Consider the following 25,727-nt stretch of genomic DNA (forward strand, 5'->3'; position numbering starts at 1 on the left):
TCAGGGTCATTCAGGGTCAACTCACCAAACAGAAGACCCAGGTTCAAATCCCGCTTACTACCATCGTGTCCCTGAGCAAGACACTTAACCCTGAGTGTCTCCAGGGGGGGACTGTCCCTGTAACTACTGATTGTTGGGGGTTCGAATCCTGAGTCGCCAAGGTGCAATTTCGATCATTCTTCAGGTCTATAGTACCAATCCTTTCATTATGATTCGCTGCTTGCACATTTTATTTCACTGATTTTATTGAAAATAAATGTTAATTGAAAGTACATTTTCAACAAAACGAAAATTGTAATTCTAGCCCACCGTCGTCAGGTGATGCGTTTTAATTATGGCAAAAGAGATACGAAAATGGACGCTGGGGAGGTGAAACGGAGGCAAGTCTCTGGCGATTACGTTTTAAACCCAATTATTTCCTTTTTTTTTTTATTTCCACCTCACCTCTCTCGAACGAGTTCTTGATGTCGTTGACCTCCACCTGGGAGCCGGGGACTCGGAAGATTCCCTGATGCTGCAGTCCTGCGGGAGAGAACGGCGACTTTAGAATTAAAAAGGGACCACGGGCCCTAATTTCCAAACGTTCAAGCTCGCTGCGACCTGGATGACACGTCACCAGCAAATTAAACGCAATTCTGCGTTTTACAACGAATTCCGTCTTATTTGTTGGAGTCCATGTTTTCTTTCCCATAGAAATCATAAATAGACCTATGCGCTTAGCGGAAAATTAGCGTACGGGATGGAGCGGCGGGATGTTCGTTTGAGAAGGGGGGTGGGTTTTTTTATTTCATCCCCTTTCAACTTTGAGTCCATCCTACCTCAGTGTTACAGATCACACTTACATTGTAAAGATCTGTAAAAAAAATCTGCCCATTTCAGAACAAAAAATGTCAAAGGTCATCTGTTAATGGCGATGCGGGACGCAGTCCACTTACCATAGAGGTTTATAAAGCGAATGCAGCTCTCCACCACTCGAGGAATGGCCTGTCCCGAGTCCTTCAAACACAGAGCACGACACGCACATTTCAATAACCAGTTAGTAAGAGTCTGACGATGAGAAGGTTTACGCATATCGGCGTTATTTTAACGGGACGATGGGAGTTAACGTGTAAATACAGAACCTATAATAATGGGGTTAAAGGTCAAAGTGAGGCTGAGAAGCAGCTGAGAGTTATTTAATGGATGAAGGCCTGGGAGAACGGTGGTCAGCGAAATTCCGCCTCTTTGACGATGAAAAGTTTAAATGGCCAGCGGGAAAAACGATGCATGACGACGAAAAACGTAAACCTTCTCGCACTCAGACACACATCCTCATGAGCAAGCAGGAAGCAGGGGGTCTACACATGCAGGAATTAGCCAATCAGAAGCGGGCGAGCGCCAGACGGCGTCTACTCTACCTGATGCCTGGTGTGAGAGTTCCGTCGTCCGCGGCTACAAGAGAAACGGGGAGTGATGGGAGCGGACGAGAGAGAAGAAACACCCAGTTTATTAAGATCACCTCCAGCAACCCAACCACTGTACACACACACACACACACACACACATTGTAGAACCCAGACCACGGAATGACAGTCCAGCAAGCGAGAGAGGGAGAGAGAGAGAGAGAGGAGAGAAGCCCCAGTAGGTTCTGACTGGTACCTTCACGAAAGACTCCAGATTGCCATTAAAAAGCTTAACGTTAAAAACGGAGCGTGGCCTGGACCTTCTGGTGCCGTAGGTTTTGGGAGGGACATTCGGGGGCCTACAGGATGGGGGGGACAGAGTTAAAATACCTCCTCAAACACCGATTATTTCCACCAGCGGAGTCGGAGAAAAGGAGAAAAAGACTAAATCCCCTCGGATGAGACGCGAGGTCTGCTGGTTCCTGGACCACCGAAACCAGCATTTCCTGGTCAGACTTCATACTGTCTCTTTAAGACGAGGTTCTGCCTTTATGTCCATTTATGGGGCTCCGAACTAAAAATGCTCCTGGCTGCCGATCTGGGTATATGGTGCATCACAGCGGTGGCGGGACTCCAACATGTGCTCCACACTGCGCTCTTTCAGGTCCTCTCAGTGACTCTCGAAGCGCTGAGCTTCAGAGGAGATGCCATCTCTCCAAACGAATGCCTGAACGTCCAGAAGACTTTTTTTGTCCAACCGGAGGTCACAAATGGGGTCAGAATAGTGAAACACTGCAGCACATGGTGACACGTGTCCTCTGTATTTAACCGTCACCCTCGGTGAGCAGTGGGCACCATGACAGGCCCCCGGGGAGCAGCGTGTGGGGACGGTACCTCGGGACTCGAACCGGCAACCCACCGACTACGGGTCCGTTTCCTCCCCCGCCAGGCCACCAGCCCAGACCTGGTGAATTTAATGCAGAACTGTAACTGTACGCCGGCGCCGAGAGAATAAACTAAAACAAGCGGGCCGGTGCTGTGACTCCGCCCCGGACCACCCAGCTCACACAGACCAGGAACCACAACCGCTCATTTCTGCCGGCGAACCCTATATGTTGATGCGGCGGGAAGCAACGTGCTTATAAATGGAGCTACTGTGTCCATCCCGGAGGAAAAGTCTACATTTAAATTGGTTTTTTAAGTAAGAACGCCCCCTTTTCTCACGTCACAGAACTGCTTCTAACGCGAGTAACTCATATGAAACGCGTGTAGGACGCAGCCATGTTGACCGGATTCGGGGAGGACAGAGGGGTCTGCTGTGGCCGTCTTCAACAGCATCTTTTCCGCCGCGTTTCGTTAGAGTAAAGAACGCTGAATTGTGTACAACATTCCGCTCACCTGGTGGTCATGTAGTCCGCGCGATGCCCTGCGGAGAAGAAAAGAAGAAGAAGAAGGACGTCTTACACGCACGCGAGACATAAATAAAAGCAACACGAGGGCCAGTCGGCAGGAGGAGGACGTGGGGTGGAAGTTAGTGGAAGTGGTGTGTGTGTGTGTGTGTACATGCTCAGTAAAGCATGAGCAGCCTACCATCTGCCCCGACACACACACACACACACACACACACACAGGAATGTGTACACACAGTAAAACATTTCACAGGTAATGGGCGACGGCCAGAGGCAAGACGGGCCGCTAACATCCGGAACGGCGGCAGCTGCACATCTGCAGGCTGCGGCCGAGTGTGAACGCGCATCCGCAAACACGTACAGCCATATATGTGTGTGTGTGTGTGTGTGTGTGTGTGTGTGTGGTCTGTTGCTCACAGACCACCGCAGAGAAGCATCGCACACAGCTGTTCGTCGCGTTCACGGGACGTCACCGATCGAGGATATCAGCGGGGAAGAGCAACAAGGACGAGGAGACCCTGCCCCTAATCATGGTAGTAATAACGCGACGTTCTTATCTCGTGGTGCTTCCATGACCTCGGTGATGACTGATGAGTCCAAACCACCATCAGATGTCACCAAGACATACACGTGCCTCCAAAAGCAGGTTGTACTACAGGAAGTAGTTTACTAGTAAAATAAAATGTTGAACACATGTATAAACTGGTCCCAGGTCAGTGTGAAGCTGCGGGAAAGGTTACCTTCTCCCAGGGCCCTCTTCAGCAGGTCGTGCTTGGCCTGGAGCTTGGAGATGAGATTGCTGCCTTCCAGAAACTCCCGGAACTTCTGCCGGGAAGGCGGGCAGAACCATGAGTTAGTTTCCTGACGTTACACGGGAAGTGTGAGAGTCAAAGGACACACACCAACACACGCGCCTAGCGTCACGTCCGCACCGGCTCCACCCCCCCGAAACGCAACTTCCTGGCAAGTCCTCATCCCGTAGTGCACCCTTCCGAGCCGCAAGGGCCCGGTCACGTTCCCTGCGGCACGGGTCGGGACCCTCACCGCGTAACGAGTTGCGTCTAACCGTCTCCCCTACATAATGCTCTCAGAGCTGTTCTCCATCGCGAACCCCGAGGTGTTCTCCGTATCTGGTGTCGTCCCTGCACACTGGGGTGTAATTTCCAGAGGGGTCATGACCCCCCAATAATCGGACCCTCAGACTTGACTCAGTTTGCATTTTAGCGCTAATCAAAACGAATCACCTGACCACGCCCGAGTAAAATGATAGAAGTTATCATTTGATAAAGGTACTGGCCAAGTGTCCCCTCACCCCGCTCAGAATGACCAGTGAAGACGATTTCAGGTCCCGGACCTCCAACCTGCAGATAGCCATGCTTCTCACCATGAAGTAGAACTGCTCAGTCTCCTGCTGGTTGGCGCGGCGCTTGGCAATGCTGGGCTTGCTGAGGTACGTCTCGGACACGGTGGACTTGACCGACTCGGTGGAGCGGCTGTGGTGGAAACACTCAGAGACGTCGTAGTCCTCCACCGTCACCATGTCCTGGATGGTGGTCAGCGTGGCCTCCGATGTCTTCTTTATCTACAAGGGTTAGGAGAGGAGGTGGGCGTCAGGAACTCAAATGCCTGAATCACGATCACAGGGCCTTACTATGAATTAAACAACTCACACAGACACAAAACAAGGACAAAAGACATGTGACTTGAAGGCGAAATCAACGAATCACGGGACATGAAATCCCAGTCTGGAGTACCATGAAATGTCATAACATTTTTGACTAAATCTCTTTGACTAACTTTTGACTAAATCTCTTTGTACACAAACCATCATGACGTGACGAAAATGAGACGGAACTCTATAGAATATTTCATGTAATATTGTTGAAATGACGACGTCACTTCCTCGATTCCTGTTTGTGCACTATTGATATTTAAGGATGCTTGTGGTGAGTTGTAGATATCTGGCGGTGGGTTATCAGATGGAGAAAAGGACGAAGCGATTATTACAATGAATTTGGAAAAGAAAACAGAATGTGTGTAGAAACACACGGGGAGGAACGAGACCACTGGAATGGATGTCGAGTATTCTCGAGTCAATAAGGTAACGAGAATATAATAATAAGATAACTGTGTTTTAATTTGTGAAATGGGTTTGACTAAAAGAAAATGTTTTTGTCTGTTCTACAAGGTACTTGTACTTTATTGACTGGGTTTTATAGAATTGAAATACTAAAAAAAAAATGCAAAAAAAAAAAAACGATTAAAATAGTAATCAGTTTTTATTGACTAAATCGAGACTAAAATATTAATGGATAATTCTGACTAAAACAAGACTAAAATGCTCAAACTTTTAATCAACTGAAACTTGGCTGAAATGAGTCTATAAGTAACAAAGACTAATAATGACTAAAATGACAGCTGGACGCAAAGACTCGACTGAAGCTAAAATTTCGATAGGCCGCCAAAAACAACATTATATTATGCGTATAATACACTTCAAGCTTTGCTTTATCTGCTGAACACAATACCCCATAAGTCGTATAGTGTTTTAATAAGGAACCAACATCTCCCACCCTCCCCAACGCCACGTCACAGCGCACGCACTAAATCAGAGCGCTTACGATGCTCTTCCCACCCAATAAGTCACCATGCAGGGGGCCAAACCAGCCATGGGTCCATCGCACATAATTTCACGGCAACACTCGCACTAATCAACGAGCAATAATCTCACAAATCCTTTGACTTGACAACAAAATCCGGCAAACGTGCAGGGCGGTTCGTGGCGCGGTTATGTAAACGCTCTGGATCGGGCGGTGGAACCGTACAGGACCGTTTCAGCAGCATAATCTGACAGCCCAGACCCATGATGCCTCACGCTAAAGCTACAGGCCATGTGAGGATATGCAAATACGTTCTTCTGCGGATAAAACTTCGCGTTCACGTCGCCTTTTAGCTTTGTGCACTGTGGTGACACCGGCACCCAGATGAAAGAGACAAATACACTATCTCACATTCCTTATAGGTTTCCATGGGACCACACTGAAGATATGACACTTAACACAATGTCAAGTAGTCAGTGCACAGAGCGATATTACAGCAGAGAGACGATTTATTTACAGGGCTCCTCTCCACTGTCAGAGAGCAGAGAGCGTTTCCATCAGAGTCACGGAGCATTCCGGAACATCCCCCGCCACTCCATGTCGGAGCGTTCCACCCGAGCGCCGACGCGCCAGGAATTAAAACAGTTCTCAGAGTCACGAGGCTCTCAACAAAAATTTATTTATTTACGTTTAAGGCTTTCGCCAGACGCCCTTATCAAGACTGACAACGTGCCTCCATGTCACCATGGATGAAGTGGTCAGTTCTGGTTCACTAGGAAGTGGCCCCAACTATGAATACAATCTTTTTATTCACTCTGTTCTAGTTTCTATACAGAAGTCAGACAAGAAGAAGGTTACAAGTTCATCTAAATATTCTCTAAAGAGGAAGTTCTTGAGCTGCCGTGTGAAGATGCTCAGTGACTGAGCTGGAAGTTCATTCCACCACCGAGGGGCCAAGACGGAGAAGAGTCTAGATGAGCGTCTTCCTCGTACCTTCAGAGATGGAGGGACCAGGCGAGCAGTACTGGAGGCTCGGAGTATACGAGGTGCAGTGCGAGGTGTAATATTTTTCATGTTAACACAGACAGCAAATAATCCAAGTTTAATAATAATTGAGGGTCGAACCATTGCACCAATGTGGAAAAATCATTAATAACCGATCAGATAATGCCGTGGGGGCGGAGCATCACTTGAAAATTCTAAGACAGTAATACACACCTAATACACACACTTCATGTGTAAATACACACACCCACACAATTCTCAACACATTTCACATGCTTTTCGTACAACCGAAGCTGTGTCAGCCGATTATTAACCACCACGGGGCGCGGGATGAACTTTTAAATATGTGAGTGGGAACCAGGGGCTGCGGCCCTGAACTGATGAAGTATTGATGCGGGTGGCGGCTTGTCGGGACGCGCTGTGGACGTCGGGGAAACAGCTGCATCTGCGCTCATTCTGGAAAAAAAAAAAAAAAAAAGTCCCAGACCGGTCTGCGCTGAGCCGACTCAGCTGCTCCAAAGCAGGAAATAGCCTGACCTCACTTCCTGTGCCTGTGTTTGCTTCCTAGTGACAAGGCCTTGGCCCAGTCCCGGCTCAGCTGGTTCAGACACGCATTTTTGAACTTGCTAACTTATGAGCGAACACGAGGGACCCGTCTCACCAGCGTCCCCACACACTGCTCCCCGGGCATCTGTCATGGCTGCCCACTGCTCACCAAGGGTGATGGTTAAATACAGAGGACAAATTTCACTGTGTGCTGTGTATCACAATGACAATCACTTCACTTTGAGCTTACACAAGTCCACATCTCTCCAGAAGGGAGGGATGGACAGACAGATGGACAGACGGAGCAGTAAGAGTCCGGAATAGACGGATGTGATCAGACTCCTTTCAATGTCATTTAACCAGAGAAAATCTTTAAAGAAAAGTAATAATAAATTAAAGGGATTAAAGCATTACTTGATTTCAAAGTGATTGAATATTATCTGGGCACAAAATCTACAATTAAACAAATCTAAAATTAAACCTCACTAAATTCTAAACTGTAAATACACTTAACATTTTACCGTAAAAAAAGAATCTCTAACTGGGAAAATGTTGTGAAATCCCCTCAACTCCACATTTATTTCAAAGAATTTTGGCCATTCATTTCTACCATTGACTGGGTGCTGCATGTATCAAGTAATAAAATAAATGAAAAGTTTGAATAAATGAAATAAATAATGCTACTGTGACACTGATATTTGCACTGGGGACAAATAAAGGACATGTTTTGGGATGATCTGATCTCCGCAGGAGGAGCAGTGGGCAGCATCGTGGCTAAATGCCACTTCACCTGCTTTAGTTTCTAGTCTGGACACTGCTGGCTTGGCTTCTTTATGAAGGGCAAACTGTCTGATTAGATTACACGGACTAAAGCAAACATCACTACTGAGCACCACCCTCACGATCCCATCACATAATGCCTTTTATAACCATACACCATTATTTTGGGGTCCTCCAGTTGCCTCCCCAGGGTATCTGCAGGTTTAACGAAGCCAAATTAAAGACTTTTTAAGACCTTTAAGACCCTTCTAAAATGCAATATTAATTGTATTATTTGATTTATTAAATTTCCCTTCCAAATTTTTTGCCTTTGTCAATGTTAACCATATTACCTGTACTGCAGCAAGCCACTAGGGGGAGACAGTGATATTTTCGGCTTCTTATTTGTGAGTCTTTTCCATGCGCGCATTGCACTTGACAGCTTGAAGGCTTCATTTGATTTAGAAGAAAAATGAACGTAGCAACGTGCTTGTCCCTCTTCACTGGGCTATTCCTGGTTTCAGTAGCATCAGAGAAATTTTTAATATAAGATCACGTCCGCCGGCGAGTGCAGAATTTGCTGTCTAGCTCCATAGACCAGTGCGGGCTGGATGGAAAGCTCTGGCGAATCGGCTAAAGCCCCCAATCCCACAAACACATCCGTCAAAATTCCAATCTCATACACAAACATGAAAATCGTGTTGTAAATTCAGCAAAATATTGAGAGGTCACCAATTCAAAATTTTATTGACCTTTGAATTTTAAGACCTTTAAACTTTTTCAAGACCTCTAAACTCTGGATTTAAGGATCACTTGTCTTTTTTTAATGACATTTAAGGTCTTCACTTTGGAAAATCCCATTTAAGACTTTTGTGTGAGTGATTGTTTCACCAAATTCTCCACCAGAGGCCAGTTTCACCTCGAACCCGCCTGAAAGGAAGTGACCAGGACCTTCCGTTTACATCCCAGATCCTGCAGCGACGGGCTCACCTCCTCGTTCTCGATCTTCAGCGTGGTCAGACGCGACTGCAGCTGCTGGAACCTCAGGATAAGCTCCGCCTGCACCGGGGGCTGGGCCGTGATCTGACACACCTAACAGAGGCAGAGGAGGGTCAGCTGCTAAAGTCATCAGGCGCTCGACTCATTCGGGTCAAAATAGTGAACAACAGGACACACACACACACACAAATACACAGACAGACATGATATCAGCGGCCATAACGGCCAATTTCTGACCAACGCTTATAAACGTTCCTCTTAAAAACCCACTTGAGGGTGAGAACGAGGAGAATATTTTGCTCCTGGCTGCTCTGTGGAACCAGCGCTGGAGTTCACAGCGGCAAATGGAAACTCGGTGAAACTCGAGCCAAATGTTTGACATGAACATTCACGGGGACTCCAAGAATAAAAACTAGAAAAGTCTGGTGTTTATCCCGCTGAAATATTAACCTGATCGCCCATGTGGGACTGGAACTCAAATTTGGACGGGGGGCAGAAGGCCGAGGGGTACATCTCCATGAACCGCTGCTTGTCGCTGCGGGGGTCCAGGCCGTCCACGGCGTTCTCGATGATGTCCAGACCCTCGTGCCGGGACGTCTCCAGGTTGTACTCGGCGGAGAGGTAGGTCCGCAGGGCGCGGTTCAGGCTGGCGTGGTAGCCCAGGTCGGAGCACTGCCCACCGGCAAAAGACAGAGCTTCCAATTATTATATAATAATATTCATATCAAATTATTAACCATTAATGTAAAAGAACAGGCAGAGAACTGGTCCTCAGACTTGCTAAATTTAACATATTTACATCTTTAACATTAAATTCTGTCATTAGTATGATTATGACTCTGAAAGGCCGGCCTTCAAACACACACACATACACACACAACAGTGTTGTGGACTGAAAACAGGAAGTCAATTCTGGCCTCATGAATTAGTCTTTGATGACAGTTTAGTATTTGGCCTGGAAACTTCCACGTTTACCCATCACCCACACCCTGTCCCCCCCGGAGAGCCGAACCCTGCCGTGTCTCGGCTGATGGGGGGGTGATGGCCTGACAGACCAAGCAGGGGGAAAAAAGCCGGAGCAGCTCAAATTCCCTCTTTTAAGGTGGTCTGCAGGCTGTCTGAAGAGAAGAGGGAAGGGGGGGGGGGTCTAGAATGTTCCGCCGCAGAAGAAATGGCACAGTCGAGCTCCTCGGAGGTCCGGGGGAAGGGGAACACCAAGCAGACTCCACGGGTTCCAGTGCCCTGGTCTCACCGGTCTATACACTGCACCTCTTTAAAAACCATGATTCCCATCGTTATTACACCGTTCGAATCCCGAAGCGCCAAGGTGCCACCGAGCAGCGTCCCCGTCACTGGGTGCTGTGCTGTGGTGTGGTGTGCTGTGGTGTGCCACATGTGACCACTAAACACTTTTCACTTCACTTCCGGATCAGCCGGATCAGAGATGAACTATTTTATCGCGGAAGATAAAACGTACGGCTTCTCAAATGAATATGAGCACAATCTACATACATATAGTGACAATAAAAGGCAATAAAATAAAACAAAATTCTATCGTCTTCCTCTCCAGGTCAAACAAGATGTCACCAGATCTCACCATGCTGTGCAATCAAAAAGACCTTCATATAAAATCTCTCCCCTGTGGGTTATGGCTGGTAGTAGCCTTGTGGGTAAAACACTAGAAGACCAGAAAGTCCCGGGTTCAAACCCCACTTCCTACCATCGTGTCCCATCGTGTCAGGGTTAAGTGTCCTACTTAACCCTGAGTGTCTCCAGGGGGGGACTGTCCCTGTCACTACTGACTGCAAGTCGCTGTGGATAAGGGCGTCTGGTAAATGCCAAAAATCTAAATAAATGCAAAAGTTAACACCATGTGAGGTAAGAGCAGATGGTGTGTGTGTGTGTGTGTGTGTGTGTGTGTGTGTGTGTGTGTGAGGACAGTGCTACTTATGTCAGCATTATAACTAAAGGTCAGTGGCGTGCTCAGGTCGGTCCACTGTTGGTCTGAAGCGTGAAATTTGCCAGGATAATTCCCAATCACACACACAACACACCCACACACACACACACACCCTAAACACTGGCCACACTCACAGTATTTCAAATTGGTTGCTGCATTTGCACACGTGCGATCATCAAGCACGGCTGTGCGCTTTAAAAACTCGCCTCTGTCTAAAAAAACGAACACGGTGCAGCGCCGTAACGCGACAGTCAATATTTTCCCTCAAAGTTGCCACGACGTGACGACTTGAGCGCCGTTTTACGAGACGGCCGCATCATTTTAATGAGCTATTAATAACCAGAAGCTGAAATAACGTCGCCTCTCCGCGGCCCCAAACTTCCTCGTCGACTTCTCCGAAGTTCCCGCGGCTATAAATACGACAGTCTCGAGGGCGCCATTCCACTTACATCAATTAAATCCGACAGGTCGTGGATGTAGTACTTGAAGACGGCGGCGTTCGTCGCTTCCAGCGTGAGCAGGTACTCGTTGCGGGCTTTGATCGATTTCAGCTTGTTCTCGGAGTACTTTGCCGCTCGCTGGTGTGAAAGAAAGCAGAACTTTGTTAAAAGGCAGAACCGAATGTCGGGGACGCGATGAGGCGCTATTTATAGCTCTGAAGCGAGATAAATAAATGAAGAAAAAAAGAGGTACATATATAACTTCCTGTCCAGCGTTCATCACTGCATCTGACTCAGCCGCGTCTGTTTCTGACATTACACGCTAAAATACCTCCCGGCTCAGACCAAACCACGCGTCAGACGGCGTTAACCTAAACCAGGCCTCTTCCCTGTGATCCCTGGCGTCCGGCTCCCACTTCCTGAATCCAGTGTCTGGCCCTGTCCTGCAGCCTCAGCTTCAGAAGCTTATTCAAAAACAAGGTTCTATCACGCTGCAATATTGATTGAGTCCATTACAGATCCGAACCATGAATTAATCGATGAAGGTGTTGTGCAAATGGAGATTTGAAGGTATTTAAATAATGCAATAAAGAGGACGAAAAAACAAAAAAAACACAAAAAATAACTAAAATCATGCAATCATGGCACTATTTATAAATTAATGGTAATAAAATGTTATTAATATTAATCATAGAACAAATGATAAAAGAAATAAAAATGCAAATAAATAATAAATAAATAATTGCTTCCATGACTTCATAAAACAGCATCATCGTAAACGGTCAGATAGTTAGTGGTTGGACAACGTGTTCCACCAGTCATCGGAATGAATAGAACCACCATGATCAGTTTAACATAATGTTTGGACACTGTGCTGATCTAAAGCGGCAATAAATTCATTAACTTTTCAAAAAATCCAATTCTAAATCTATAAAAACTAATCAGAGGAATCGTCCACCTTCTCCTTCATCTTCTCAATCTTCTTCACAGAGCTCCGCCTCTGGTGCTTGTCCTCCAATCGGATGTGGAAGACGGGGTCCCCCGACCGGCCAATCTGCTTCTCCTCCTGCTTCTCGGCCTCCTTCAGCTTGCTCTCGGCGCTGATGCTCTCCGTGTGGTACATGTGGTAGGTTTTCATCACCTGCGGGGTGAGGAAAGGGCAAAGGTCAGAGGTTAAAAAGGTCCCTCAGCACAACGAAAACATATCTTAACACCAAAGAAGGTTGAAACAACAACAGAGAAGCCACAAAACGGCCTGGAGCCACATCAGACTGCAATAAAGGAGGATTTCGTCCGTTCATGTGACAGAAATGAAAGCGCCGATAATGTGCATGCTGGTGCTGGTAGTGGGCGTGGCCACGTTCGTGACGTCAACTGATGTCCCCTGTGTAAAGAGCGAAGGGAAACGGAGAAGAAAGGGAGGAGCTGGGCGCTGCGCTGCGCCTGGGCGCGTCACGTATTAACGCCTGGTCAGATGTTTACTGCTTGCTGGGCATCCTCAACACACACACACACACACACACACACACACACACACACATAAATGATATAAGTCAGACTTAAGATCTAACGGACTTCCGACCAAGCAGGAAGGTTGAGGCGAAAAGCCTGAACCACTCAACACCTAACAGAGCTCCAGAGAACCTTTCAGAGACTCACATTACCGGTCCGCCCCGACACACACACACACACACACACACACGATGAGTCACGTCCATTACTCACGCTCGCACAGCTCCCACACACACATTAGTGGAGTGAGTGGCAGCGGGCTGAACAGGTAACGGGGTCGTCCATTACGGCTCTTATCGAGTTTAACGCGGGAACACGATAACGGGGGCCCTGGTCAGGATGCAACCTTAATACCGGCGGGCGGGAACGGGAGCGGCCCGCTGGATTGTGGGAGTTCTCGGAATGAGGTTTCGGAGGCGAATTTCGAGGGAGCCGGAGCCGCACGCCTGTCAGACGACCTCGTTACGGCGCTTATTAAAAGACGCCCTAGAGAGAATTCCGCCTCAGGAACGATTCTGTTCTTCCCTGCACGTCCCAAACCTAATAAAAAAAATGTTTTTTATGATGCTGATCTTAGTGAGGTGAAGTGATTGTCACTGTGATACGCAGCACAGCACACGGTGCACACAACAAAACGTGTCCTCTGCATTTAACCATCACCCTTGGTGAGCAGTGGGCACCATGACAGGCGCCCGGGGAGCAGTGTGTGGGGACGGTGACTTGCTCAGTGGCACCTCAGTGGCACCTTGGCGGCTCGGGATTCGAACCGGCAACCTTCTGATTACGGGGCCGCTTCCTTAACCGCTAGGCCACCGCTGCCCCTGGTATACTTCCTTTTTGATACCACCATGTGCTTATTTTTCAACTACTGGATGAACGGAAAGATGGAGGAAAAGGCTGCATCTGCTTTTATATGTAAAAAGTGTGCTGCTGTGGTCCAGGTGGCTCATGTGTTGTTGGATATAAGTGGGACGCGTCCCATCCATTTTCCTACACGACTTCACGTGACGATTTTAAATGACTCAGTGGGACGAGAGTCGAGGCCTCGTTCACACGGACGTGAGCGCGACCGCTTTTCGAAGCGTCCACACGGGCGTTTGGTCAGCTGTGTGTTCGGATGGCGTGAAATGATCTTCTTTGCGTCAATTTATACCGAAATCCCAATGAATGTTAAACTGTGTCAAGCGAACAGTAGTGAAGCGCCAAAAACAACCCGTATGGCGTTCAGCGGTCGTCCAGGACCACGGTCGTTTCTCCAATGTACAGAACCCCCCGCCGGGGTATACGGTGGGGGCAGACTGGGCGTTTCCACATGCCCGCGGGCCGGAGGCGTGTAATTGGAAACGCCACCGGGCCGCCGCTCGGGTCCCCTGTTTGCGTTCCTGCTCTTTATAGCCGGGCAGAATTTAGAGCCTGTCATTTCCCCGGCCGCGGCGGGGCCGGCGGCGTTCGGCAGGGATCCGCAAACCACTCGCCAGGACCAGAAAAAGCTACCGGACCCCCAGACCGACAAAAACCTGCAAAAAAGACGGGACGCCGTCCTCCATTCTACTGAAATGAAGCAAACCCTGCTGCCATGTCAAGATTCAAGATGGGTGTATTGTCAGTACGACAGTATACACAGTATACCGTGTATTGATATAATGTTCCACACAGACCCCCCCATGGTGAAATCTTAAAAGAAAAATATATACGTATATACACACTAAACTAAACTATACTAACTAAAACTTAAATACTGTACAGGTTCTCTCTACAGCAGAAAAGTGGAACTTTTGTGTCCGATAAACAGGTCGAAATGGACGTAACTGGACAACATCGTGTAGGACGCTTGTAAGTGGATATGTTGGATATTTCAAACAGGACACACAAGACAAGACAAACGTGTGCAAAATGTGCAGGAATGTGCAAAAATAACAGAGATGTGCAAAGATCAGGTGTATAAGGCTGGAAGTGAACTGTTGTTGGGTTTATCAGTTTTTTGGCGAATGGAAACAAGTCATTTGCTGCATTAAATCTAGCTTTGTTTGGGCAAACCTCAAATTATTGGAATATTACCTACGATTGACAAAGAGAAATGTCACTTGTAGATCTTTAGCTTTGTGGGAGAATAAATCCCTTACATTTACATTTCCAGCATTTACCAGACACCCTTATCCAGAGCGACTTACAACCAGTCGTTACAGGGACAGTCCCCCCTGGAGACACTCAGGGTTAGGTGTCCTGCTCAGGGACACGATGGTAGTAAGTGGGGTTTGAACCTGGGTCTTCTGGTTCGTAGGCGAGTGTGTTACCCGCTAGGCTACTAACACCTTACACCAACAACGCTCTCCAAGATGCCAGGAAGATAAAATCTCGCCAGCGGTTCCTTGTCCTGCCCGGGGTCTCTGCCCAGGGACGCGTCAGCCGATTCCGAGCTTCTGGATTAACTCCAGCAACCCTTTTTTTGGTTATGGGCCAGTACTAGCCTGGCGAGACCACAACGTCCCAGGTTCAAACCCCACTTACCACCGTCGTGTCCCTGAGGAGGTGTCTCCAGGGGGACTGTCCCTGTCACTACTAACTATAAGACACTCTGGTAAATGCTGGAAATTTCAGAAGTGCTGAGATTCCGAGCTTCTCCTCCTCCTGAGGAACCCGTGACCTGGAGAGAGGAATCCCAGGCCGGCACGAAGCTCCTGATAATGCTGCTCATCCCGAGCATTAAAAGGTGACGTCTGGCGTCCTCGCTGATAAGAGCGAGCCGCCATCCTGACCCTGTCCAAGGTTACAGGAAGTGGCGGGCGCCGCGGCGCCATACCTGGAATCCGCTGGTGGCGACGCGGACAACGAACTGTCGATCCGGCGGCGGGACAGGTCGCGCCGGGCTCTCTGGAGGGAGGGGGCTGATGGGAAAAAAGGCCGAGGAACGGGACGGAGGTGAGCACTTACGGTGTAGAGTTCGTTCAGCACCTTCATCAGGTCTTCCTGGAGCTGGAAGGTGATCTCTTTGCTCTGGAAACCGGGAGAGAGGCGAGGGAAACTAACATTAGCTCCGTTGGTGCCGAACATGACGTACGATGCCACGCAAATCAAGGTGGTAACCAAAAAAAAAAAAACAGATGTTAATGTATTTTTAGGATGTGAGCAGTAAAACACTCTCAGTGACTCACACGTCCAGACATCAGGTTCCACGCACACACACACACACACACACACACACACTCGTGCGCGCGCAGGATCCTGGGTACGGGGTGATACCAGATGAGTATGTGAGTGTGTGCATGTGCATGTGTGTGCAGGCTTAAGGCAATTTGCACGATTAAATCTGCAAAACTGTGCACACAACACACCGAGTCGAATTATGAAATATATTCATTTGCATATGTAAAGATGATCCCTCATTTTGCAATTACAACAAGAGACACCAGAAGTTGAATTGCTGCTGATTATTTGACTTTTTATTTAATAGTGTGTGTGTGTGCGTGTATATATATAAATATATGTGTGTCTGTGTGTGTACTTGGCTGTTTTATAAACATTAAATGAATGTTTATTTTGATACAACGTGATGTGTAGTTTATCAGTTTCTTTATAGTTTCCTGTAGTTGTAATGAAGTGTATTAAGTGTGTTATTTAAATGAATACATTATTATTATTGTCATCTTCTGTGTAACTGTGGTGAGTGATCTGGCCACAAACACACACACACACACATACACACAAAGTGATTAGAGCTCTTTATGGGGCTTGTGTGTCCAGCGTTCCACTGCTGCGCCTCAAACTGACTACACTGTCACATGACCAGCCACACCACGGTCATGTGACTTGCGCGGTACCACGCACAGTTTCAAATCTGCACTGTTGCAGGTCATGAAGGTCCCCCACCGCAGGGGAGGTCATGTGACACTGACCTCGCCGCCTGTGCTTGTGTGACCCTGTTAGGAATCCAATGCTCATCCGTGTGTGTGTGAGAGAGAGTGTGTGTGTGCAGCTCTATTAAAAGTCAGGCCTGCTGTGGTGAGTTACGCAACTTTCCCGGATGCCACATACGAGGCACCGCACCAGAGGCTTTGATGAAGCCACATGCGGAAAGGGCCCGCAGGGGTCCGGTGGCAGTTAACGCTAAAACACAATCCCATTCTTTGCACTGTCTGTGTAACGTTTATCAGTTTTACTGAAGCTTTTATGCACGATTTGAAACGAAGAGTTCAAAAAGATGTGTTCGCACAGTTAGTTGCAAACAAAAGAACGAGAATGAAAACCAGGAACGTTCAGAACGTTCTCGCGGAAAAGCGAGATAAGCTGCACTCTGCTGTTCTGGAGCGTGGGGTGAGCCTAAATAATGGAAGCGAGGAGGATCTCGGCCGGTTCCACGACCTGGAGCAGCCCTGCGGCATCGCGACCGGCCGTACAGTTTCTCATCCGATCACACGGCCTTCCCCTGCCGCGCCGCACCCTGCCGTGCTTATGCACCGCACACGTTCAGAGACGTTTTGTCGGCACGGCGGGTTTAAGGTCACAGCTCGACTTTACTATTTAACCCCCACTTTTGTGGCAGGGTTACCATGGAAACAGAAGGGACCTACGTTCGGAAGACATGGGACAAACTCTGCATTTTCCTGAATAAAAGCATCCTGTGACCCCCCCCCGGGCCACCATGCCGTGACCCCGCCCCTTCTTCCTCCAGGGTTATAATTTAGACTTGTGGCCGGTCCGCGTGACCGTAGAATCTGAGAGCTCGTAATCTGCAAGGGTGCAGTCGAACCACACACGCCAACCCACGCCAACACACACAGCCCAGGACTGAGAAGTTGACCCCTGACCTTCTTCAGCATCCGCGTGGAGTCCTCGCTGATCTGCATGAAGCGCATGATGACGTTGTTCAGGTAGATGTCGCTCAGCGTGGCGTGGTCCTTACTCTCCCGCCTCACCTGGTTCAGCAGCAGGTACCAGCAGTTCACCGGTGACAACAGGTTCTGGTCTCTCCTGCACATCACAGGGGACATTAAGACGGGCCAATAAGGTACGCAGGCTTGTGAGTTAAATTCTTTTCATGCAGCACTGGGTTACAAAACAATAACCATATATGTGAAGACACATTACCAACAGACATATATATTCAGAAACATACATACAGTTATATATACAAACATATATACAAGTATTACATGTGTAATAGGGCGAATTGCGGGTGGTAGTGAGTCTGTGGTGCTGATTGGTGGATGAAACCGTCCCGTAGTCTGCCGGTAGGGTTTGGAGGGTGGTAGTAGCCTAGTGGGTAACACACTCGCCTATGAACCAGAAGTCCCAGGTTCAAATCCCACTTACTACCATCGTGTCCCTGAGCAAGACACTTAACCCTGAGTGTCTCCAGGGGGGGGACTGTCCCTGTAACTCCGCCATAAATGTAAATGTAAATAACGGGGTTCAACTGAAAAAAAAAAAAAGTCAGAATCAGTGCAAAGTAAATAAAACTTTATTTATGCCACGTTGTTGCGCGGCTCCACAGATTAATCTAACTGCTTTGTAAGAAAACCGTGTCCCTTGACGGCGTGCGGCCCAGATAGCTCTGAGCCACGTGTCCCCGTGACGCGTGCTAGCGATTCAGCGCAGGCCTCTGGTACGCCGGCGACGTTTCTGGGCCACCGGTGCGGCCGAGCCGCAGCTCGGAGGCTCTAAAATAAACCCCGGAGACGTTCGAGGTTCCTGCTGGTCAACTGCGGACGCGGCACATTTTCCGAGGAGCGTTTTCCACGAACTGCAGAGCGGCGCGTGCGGAGGAAATATTTACTGCTTTCAGAAGGTGACGGGGGAGGGAAAGAGAAGAAAAGGCCAAGGTGCACAGGCACGCAAGAACGTGTACTTCTGTGCATGCGTGTATACTGTGTAGTGTGTGTATATATACAGTACCGGCCAAAAGTCTGGACACCTTCTCATTCAACGTGTTTTCTTTATTTTTATGACCATTTACGTTGGTAGATTCTCACTGAAGTCATCAAAACTATGAATGAACACGTGTGGAGTTCTGTACTTAACAAAAAGTGGAGACCTGACCTCCACAGTCACCGGACCTGAACCCAATCCAGATGGTTTGGGGTGAGCTGGACCAACAAGTGCTAAACACCTCTGGGAACTCCTTCAAGACTGTTGGAGAAGCATTTCGTGTGACGACCTCTTGAAGCTCATCGAGAGAATGCCAAGAGTGTGTAAAGCAGGAACCAGAGCAAAGAAACTAGAATATAAAACATGTTTTCACTTATTTCACCTTTTTTTGTTAATTACAAAACTCCACATGTGTTCATTCATAGTTTTGATGCCTTCAGTGAGAATCTACCAACGTAAATGGTCATGAAGATAAAGAAGACACGTTGAATGAGAAGGTGTCCAGACTTTTGGCCTGTACTGTACACGTATACATGCTAACTGGTCCGTGAGCAAGTATGTGTAAGCGTGTGTGCGTACTGACAGTCTCTGTGTGTGTGTGTGTGTGTGTGTGTGTGTGTTGTTTCCTGACCTCCTCGGCGTAATCTAAAACATTCCTGGCGCTGCAGCAGGAAGCAGGACAGCAGGCTCGGATGCAGGAATGTAAGGACCCATCTGGGGACCCTGTGCCGTTACTGAACCCGACATGAATTGTTTTCCTGACCAGGAACACACAAGACTCTGATCTGAGGGGAAATGGGGGGACAACTGTAGGGGGAAACAGTCCCCGCTGCTAATAGAATTCGCTGCTAAAAGCCGGGAGACGCGTGACTGTAGTGCGTTGGGAAAATCCGGTGTCCACGGAACACTGACGATGGTTCTCTGGCGGTTCTTCCAAGATGCGAAGTATGCATATTTCAGGGCACTCACGTCAACGTTGACACGCAACAATATCATGCATTTTGCATGTGCGCAGGACTACAACGTCAAACGGCGACGCATAAATCATGCAGCGATCTCTCGCTCCTTCTCTCTCTTTTCCGGTAGTGCCTCTCCAGGCCCTGGAAGCCGCTGCGCACGCCTTCGGGCGAAGGACGGACGTTTTATCGGACACTCGGGAGATTAGCCGCGGCCCCGATCGAGGCCATTCGGTTCCGGAAGGCAGAAGAGGGCGGCGCTACGGCAGTTAGATAACGGCTCACCGACACTCATGCCCAGCCCTGGCACGACTCCCAGAAGGCACTTCTGTAGCTGGCACAAATTTGGCCGAACGTGCTCTACAGGGCTAACTAACCTGTTCACAAAGACACGTCATATAAATTATGACAGCGAAACACTCCTAAGGGACCAGGACACAGCCGAGTGGGGTCTGAGTGTGACAGTGGGGACAGGGGGGAAAAGAAAAGGGACGTTCCGGGGACCGATGTCCTGGTTTCTGCCCAAACTGGGGCGCAGCAGCCCGGCCTCGGAACTGTCTCACGTCCCCACGTTCCTCTTCTCACTAATTTATTGTTACGCATAAAGTAGAACGAGAGCATCTGAGGCTGTGAGGGGGGTAGCGGGGACGGAAACGAGGAGCAGAACCGCGGCCCAGTAATGGGAACAGGACGGTTCTGAGAGAGAACGTTCACCCGGACTCGTCGCTGTGTGAGAGGGGACCGAACCAAGAGGGAAACGATGCACTGTTCAAAACCCACCGACTGATTCGGACCAAAACGAATCAAATTCAAATTTAATTTGTCACGTACACAGTCATACACGGTACGATATGCAGTGAAATGCTTTAGCGACCGCTACAGACCACAGCATTGCAAATATTGCAAGTATACAGGATGGGCCATTTATATGGATACACCTTAATAAAATGGGAATGGTTGGTGACATTGAACACATTTTTTAAGTGGTCAGAAACTTGTAAATCACTCATGAAAGAATAAAGTAATTTCTTAATAAATTTTCCTATTGAAAAAACAAAAGTTGGATCCAAGATGGCCGACTTCAAAATGGCCACTATGGTCACCACCCATCTTGAAAAGTTTGCCCCCTCACATATACTAATGTGCCACAAACAGGACGTTAACATCACCACCCATTCCCATTTTATTAAGGTGGATCCATATAAATGGCCCGCCCTGTACAATGAACCAATATGCAAATACTGCAAACATAACCAAATATTACACTTTTATGTCTTTAACATAAAACATAAACTATGTGTAACAGGTAGGGTGGAGGTGTGCAAATGAGAGAAGTGTGAAAGCGCCATTAAACGGACAGTGTACCAGACACTGTCCGAAATGCATCGCTTTTTAATGCCGCGTCACTTCAAGCCACTCCTATTTCTCCCAGGACTCCGGGCCCCGCTTCCCGCGCTGCGGCGAGCACTTCCTGCCGGAGATGCTGATTCAGCCCTCGTCCGTCAGCAGCGGGGAGGAACAGCCGCACTGGATGATTGATTCGGGAGCCGCGGCGGGGGCGGCCGAAGGCCCACAGGTAGCGGGGAAGCGCCCTTACGAGGACATACGGGGACATGCGGCCGATTCTGCACGCGCACGCTTGACAGCAGGTGTAACGCTGGACGTCTCTGGATTCTGCAGAGGCCGCGAAACTCAATTAAATGCCAATTAAGCAGCATGCGTTGATTATTAACCTGGACAACAAACCTTTTTACCCCCAGTGTATAAAAATTGGGGTGTGGGGGGTGTCCTTATGTGTGTTCAGGTCGGATAGTTTCCAGAGTTTAAAGTTTTTCACTTTTTGTTGGTGCGTAAGTATTTCTGACAGCCAGGAGATGAACTTTATTGACGATTTTTGACCATTTACCACCGTCCTCAAACCTCAGTGCTCACTGTCCCTGTAACTGGGCTGGTAGTAGCCTAGTGGGTAACACACTCGCCTATGAACCAGAAGACCCAGGTTCAAACCCCACTTACTACCATCATGTCCCTGAGCAGGACACTTAACCCTGAGTGTCTCCAGGGGGGGACTGTCCCTGTTACTGGGCTGGTAGTGGCCTAGCGGGTAACACACTCGCCTGTGAACCAGAAGACCCAGGTTCAAACCCCACTTAGTACCATCATGTCCCTGAGCAGGACACTTAACCCTGAGTGTCTCCAGGGGGGGACTGTCCCTGTTACTGGGCTGGTAGTGGCCTAGCGGGTAACACACTCGCCTGTGAACCAGAAGACCCAGGTTCAAACCCCACTTACTACCATCATGTCCCTGAGCAGGACACTTAACCCTGAGTGTCTCCAGGGGGGGACTGTCCCTGTAACTGGGCTGGTAGTGGCCTAGTGGGTAACACACTCGCCTATGAACCAGAAGACCCAGGTTAAAACCCCACTGAGCAGGGCACTTAACCCTGAGTGTCCCCAGGGGGGGACTGTCCCTGTAACTACTGACCGTAAGTCGCTCTGGATAAGGGCGTCTGATAAATGCTGTAAATGTAAACTGTAAACTTTACTCTAATAAATTTGACTCTTTCTGGACGTTTAATGACGTCCCTGGCGTCTCAAGCACGATGCAAATACCCGTGTTTTCCACAAACGGACCCTGGCACGGTAACGACACCACGACAACGTCGTGGCCCGAAACGCCGCCGCCTGTGATCCGTCCGTCCACGGAACGTGTCCTGCGTGACTAATGGCGATGATATCTGACGAACTACGGGCTTCGGGCACTCTGTGCACCGTTTGTCTTGCAACGAAAACCTCTTTAATCTTCCAGAAGTCCCTAACAGATTCTTCTCGTGAAAAAGCAAAACCAGGTGAAGGGAGAGCGGTGCAGAGAGAGGACAGACGACAGGAAAAACGAGTGGGGCTCTTCTTCCGAAGTGCTGCGTCTAGGCCGCCCGCCTCCAATACTGCACTTCACTGCGCCACGCTCACTTCTTCGTACGGGCACGAAAGCGTTATTGTATAAATCTCATTTCTGTCAGGAAATGAGCAGTCACAAATCCCCAGATTTAATAATGCGCAATTATCAGGAAATGAAATCCCATTCGGCCCCCCCCCCATTCTCCCGATCGCGGCGAGGCTGGCGCCGACGGCCGATATCCACGTACCGATTCGACCGCTCTCGTTCGTTCACAAATAAATTAACCGGCGCATGCTCTTAGAATCACCGGAGCACACAAACGATGAAGACGGTGATCAAAAGGTCCTCTGTGCCCCGAGACACACTCGCCATTCTCTAGCCGGAGAGCCATGGAACTGGCGTCTGGACGTAAACAGCGGCGAGCGATCGGGAAGTCAGCGCCGAGACGGGATTCGTGAAAGGCCCGATTTGACGGGGCAGCTGGTCCAGTCGCGGCTTTGATTAGTTTGGCGGAGCCTGAGGAATTCCTTAAAAAAAATAAACGTGGACTCAATGCAAATCTCTGTAAATCCCAACGTATACGTATGAGCGAGACATTTCACATTTTTACCCGAAGTGAAGCCACATGGCGACCAAGATCTGATCTGTGGTCTGCAGAAGACAACATCTCACACACACACACACACACACACACTCCTCACTTATACTGCTGGTGATCCTTGGTGCTCCTGGTCTTGGCCATGAAGCGCTCGGCGAGCTTCTCCAGGTTGCGAGAGTATTCCATCTCGATCTCGGACTTCTTCCGGAAGAAGTCCTGCAGGTCCTGCAGAAGCTGCACGCGCATCTCCGTCTGCTGCTCCAGGCATTTCTGCTGCTCCACCAGCTGTGTGCGTATCTCTGAAACACACACACACACACACACACACATTCAGTCAACTAACATGCATGCGACCAAGTAGAAGCTGAAATAAATCATTGCTACGTGGCATTAAAAACACGAACCCCAACTCTAAGCTGCAAGGGGCTATCGGTATTCAGTGTCATGTAAGGAAGCCACCACTCTGGTGATCAAAGTAACTTTGTTAATATGATGGCTGCTTTTTTACTTAAAAAGCATACAATAACAACACTGGAATGCGGACAAAACCATAAAATAATGTTAAAATATATTGTGGTGTCTGATCTTGGAAGCTAAGGAGGGTTGGTCCTGGTTAGTACTTGGATGGGAGACTGCCTGGGAATACCAGCTGCTGCAAGCTTTAACTATGGCTTTTAACAAACAGTTAAGGAAGCGGCCCCGTAATCAGAAGGTTGCCGGTTCGAATCCCGGTCCGCCAAGGTACCGTCCCCACACACTGCTCCCCGGGCGCCTGTCATGGCTGCCCACTGCTCACTAAGGGTGATGGTTAAATGCAGAGGACACATTTTCCCGGGTGGAGCACTGCCATCAGTGGAGAGATCTTGCTTCTGAGAACAACATTACAATTTACTTATACTTTAAAGTCATTTGAGCATTTTAGCACACCAAGAAAATGGAAAATAAAAAATAACATATGTAAAATATACAAGGCGTAAAGAAGCCAGCTGGAATCTTGTAGTATTAAGGGAACACGACGAAGATTTAAAACACACGGCGTCTCAGGGCTAAATTATTTTTCCATTCCTCCATTGGATCTTCCAACGAATGTTCACCCCGCGGTCAATAAGATCTACCCACAGGGCAACAAATCACTGTTAGCATCAAACGGCGCAGAGGCGGGCAGGCCAGTGCCAGGCTAATCACAGGGTAAGGCCACTTCGGGCTCGGACATGAAAGCCACGTCGAACGTGTTAATAACACACAAAGCAGATCCACGTTTTCCAATATTGCATGAACGGTCAGCCTCGAACCACATCTTATGAGCGCATCACGTGATGACCGCACAGCAGACGGATCTCAGCAGCGGAACGGTTTAAGGGCCCCACAGCGAGCTGAGGACGGGCAGAGGACGTCAGACGTGCAGTAAAAGGGCAGATTTGCAGCAAGGGTCCTCGCTTGGTCTGAGAGTCCTCGTACTGTGAAAGACGGATGGTGCACCGCCCCATGGTTTGCTGGCTTTTATTCGACAGCATCAGTGAGTTTTCCAACAGCAGGAGTGCAGGCCGCCTGTACATCAAGCTAACAAGGACGAAAGGGGAGGGGAACCCAGGCCGGGCCAGCGGGCCATCGGAAAACAAAAATGTCCCCCAGGTTCATCATGCCGTGATACCTGACAATTTTTTGGGGCAGTGGTGGCCTAGCGGTTTGAATTCCGGTCCGCCAAGGTGCCACTGAGGTGCCACTGAGCAAAGCACCATCCCCACACACTGCTCTCCGGGCACCTGTCATGGCTGCCCACTGCTCACTCAGGGTGATGGGTTAAATGCAGAGGAAAATTTCACTGTGTGCACAGTGTGCTGTGCTGCTGTGTATCACAAGTGACAATCACTTCACACTTTACACTGGTCGTCACCAGTAGTCTCAACCAATATTGTTTGGTAATTTTTCTTTTGTGATCAAAATTTGTTCAGTTATTAAAAACTTAAATTATAGAACGTAGAACACAGAATTTCCACACGGAAAAAACATGGCAACTTTACCCACGTCCCAGATCTCTCTCACTCAAGAAAATGTTTTCTTATGAAAATATATAAAAATAGAAAAAATAGTCAATTTAAGATGACTTAAGAAACCAAAAATTGCACATTTTCTTTAAGTAAAAAGTGGGCTGCATCCCACGCCCGTCGGTTTTCTGTCTGGCACCACAGATCTTTCCATCATAACTATATCTAAGGACAAAAACAATTACACAACGAGAGATGGGGTCATCGTTTCACCATCGTTCGAGAGGCTGATAACCGCCGAGCAGTTCTTTTACGTTCACCTCCTGTATGTTCATTTAGAAGAAGCTTTTGTCTTTGACTTTGAGGACCTTCTTTTGCTCTCATCAATATCTCCGCATCTCAAGTGTAGAACCCGTTTTCGTTAAAGCGCTTTACTGTGTTAAACAGCCCTGGCTTTGGCTTCTCGCGTCGACTGCGGGACACGTGCAAGCCAGTATTAACCTACATGCCAATATAAACGCAGGGACATCATTTGGAGCTGCTGGCGTCCATGGGACCTGGCACCGGGCCCTACATGTCTGGATCAGCACCAGGAACAAATTTATCCACTTCTAAGAAATGCTGCTCGGCTCTTTCGAGCAAAAGCGTCGTCAATATTCATCTCTCCGGATGGTTAATCATTGATGGAACACTGATACAATTAAAGCCATCCCAGATGTACTCACTGAGCCCTTAAAACCATCCCTCCATCCCGAATGCAAACCAGAGAGGCCGAGCTAATCAGCCTTACACACTCCTGAGCCCTGATTAAT

General features: G+C 48.5%; 1 protein-coding gene across 3 annotated transcripts in view; it reads right to left on the reverse strand.

Moving 5' to 3' along the window:
- Positions 1-25,727, reverse strand: part of srgap1a (SLIT-ROBO Rho GTPase activating protein 1a) — a 56,981-nt gene that overhangs the window by 10,887 nt on the left and 20,367 nt on the right. The window contains exons 2-14 of one of the 3 annotated variants that reach the window (XM_028957832.1): positions 23,034-23,229; positions 17,418-17,580; positions 15,544-15,606; positions 12,059-12,241; positions 11,110-11,238; positions 9,151-9,372; positions 8,692-8,793; positions 4,176-4,373; positions 3,532-3,616; positions 2,781-2,808; positions 1,398-1,431; positions 936-996; positions 445-522 (exon numbers count right to left, since the gene is read on the reverse strand). In XM_028957832.1, the coding sequence (XP_028813665.1) occupies positions 445-522; positions 936-996; positions 1,398-1,431; positions 2,781-2,808; positions 3,532-3,616; positions 4,176-4,373; positions 8,692-8,793; positions 9,151-9,372; positions 11,110-11,238; positions 12,059-12,241; positions 15,544-15,606; positions 17,418-17,580; positions 23,034-23,229 (1,542 nt within the window). Of the gene's footprint in view, positions 1-444; positions 523-935; positions 997-1,077; positions 1,516-1,638; positions 2,809-3,531; positions 3,617-4,175; positions 4,374-8,691; positions 8,794-9,150; positions 9,373-11,109; positions 11,239-12,058; positions 12,242-15,543; positions 15,607-17,417; positions 17,581-23,033; positions 23,230-25,727 lie in introns of those variants that run through there. The other 2 variants (XM_028957833.1, XR_003742852.1) reach the window with 2 other exon arrangements.

Source organism: Denticeps clupeoides, chromosome 17 (assembly GCF_900700375.1).
Source record: "Denticeps clupeoides chromosome 17, fDenClu1.1, whole genome shotgun sequence".
Taxonomy (NCBI): domain Eukaryota; kingdom Metazoa; phylum Chordata; class Actinopteri; order Clupeiformes; family Denticipitidae; genus Denticeps; species Denticeps clupeoides.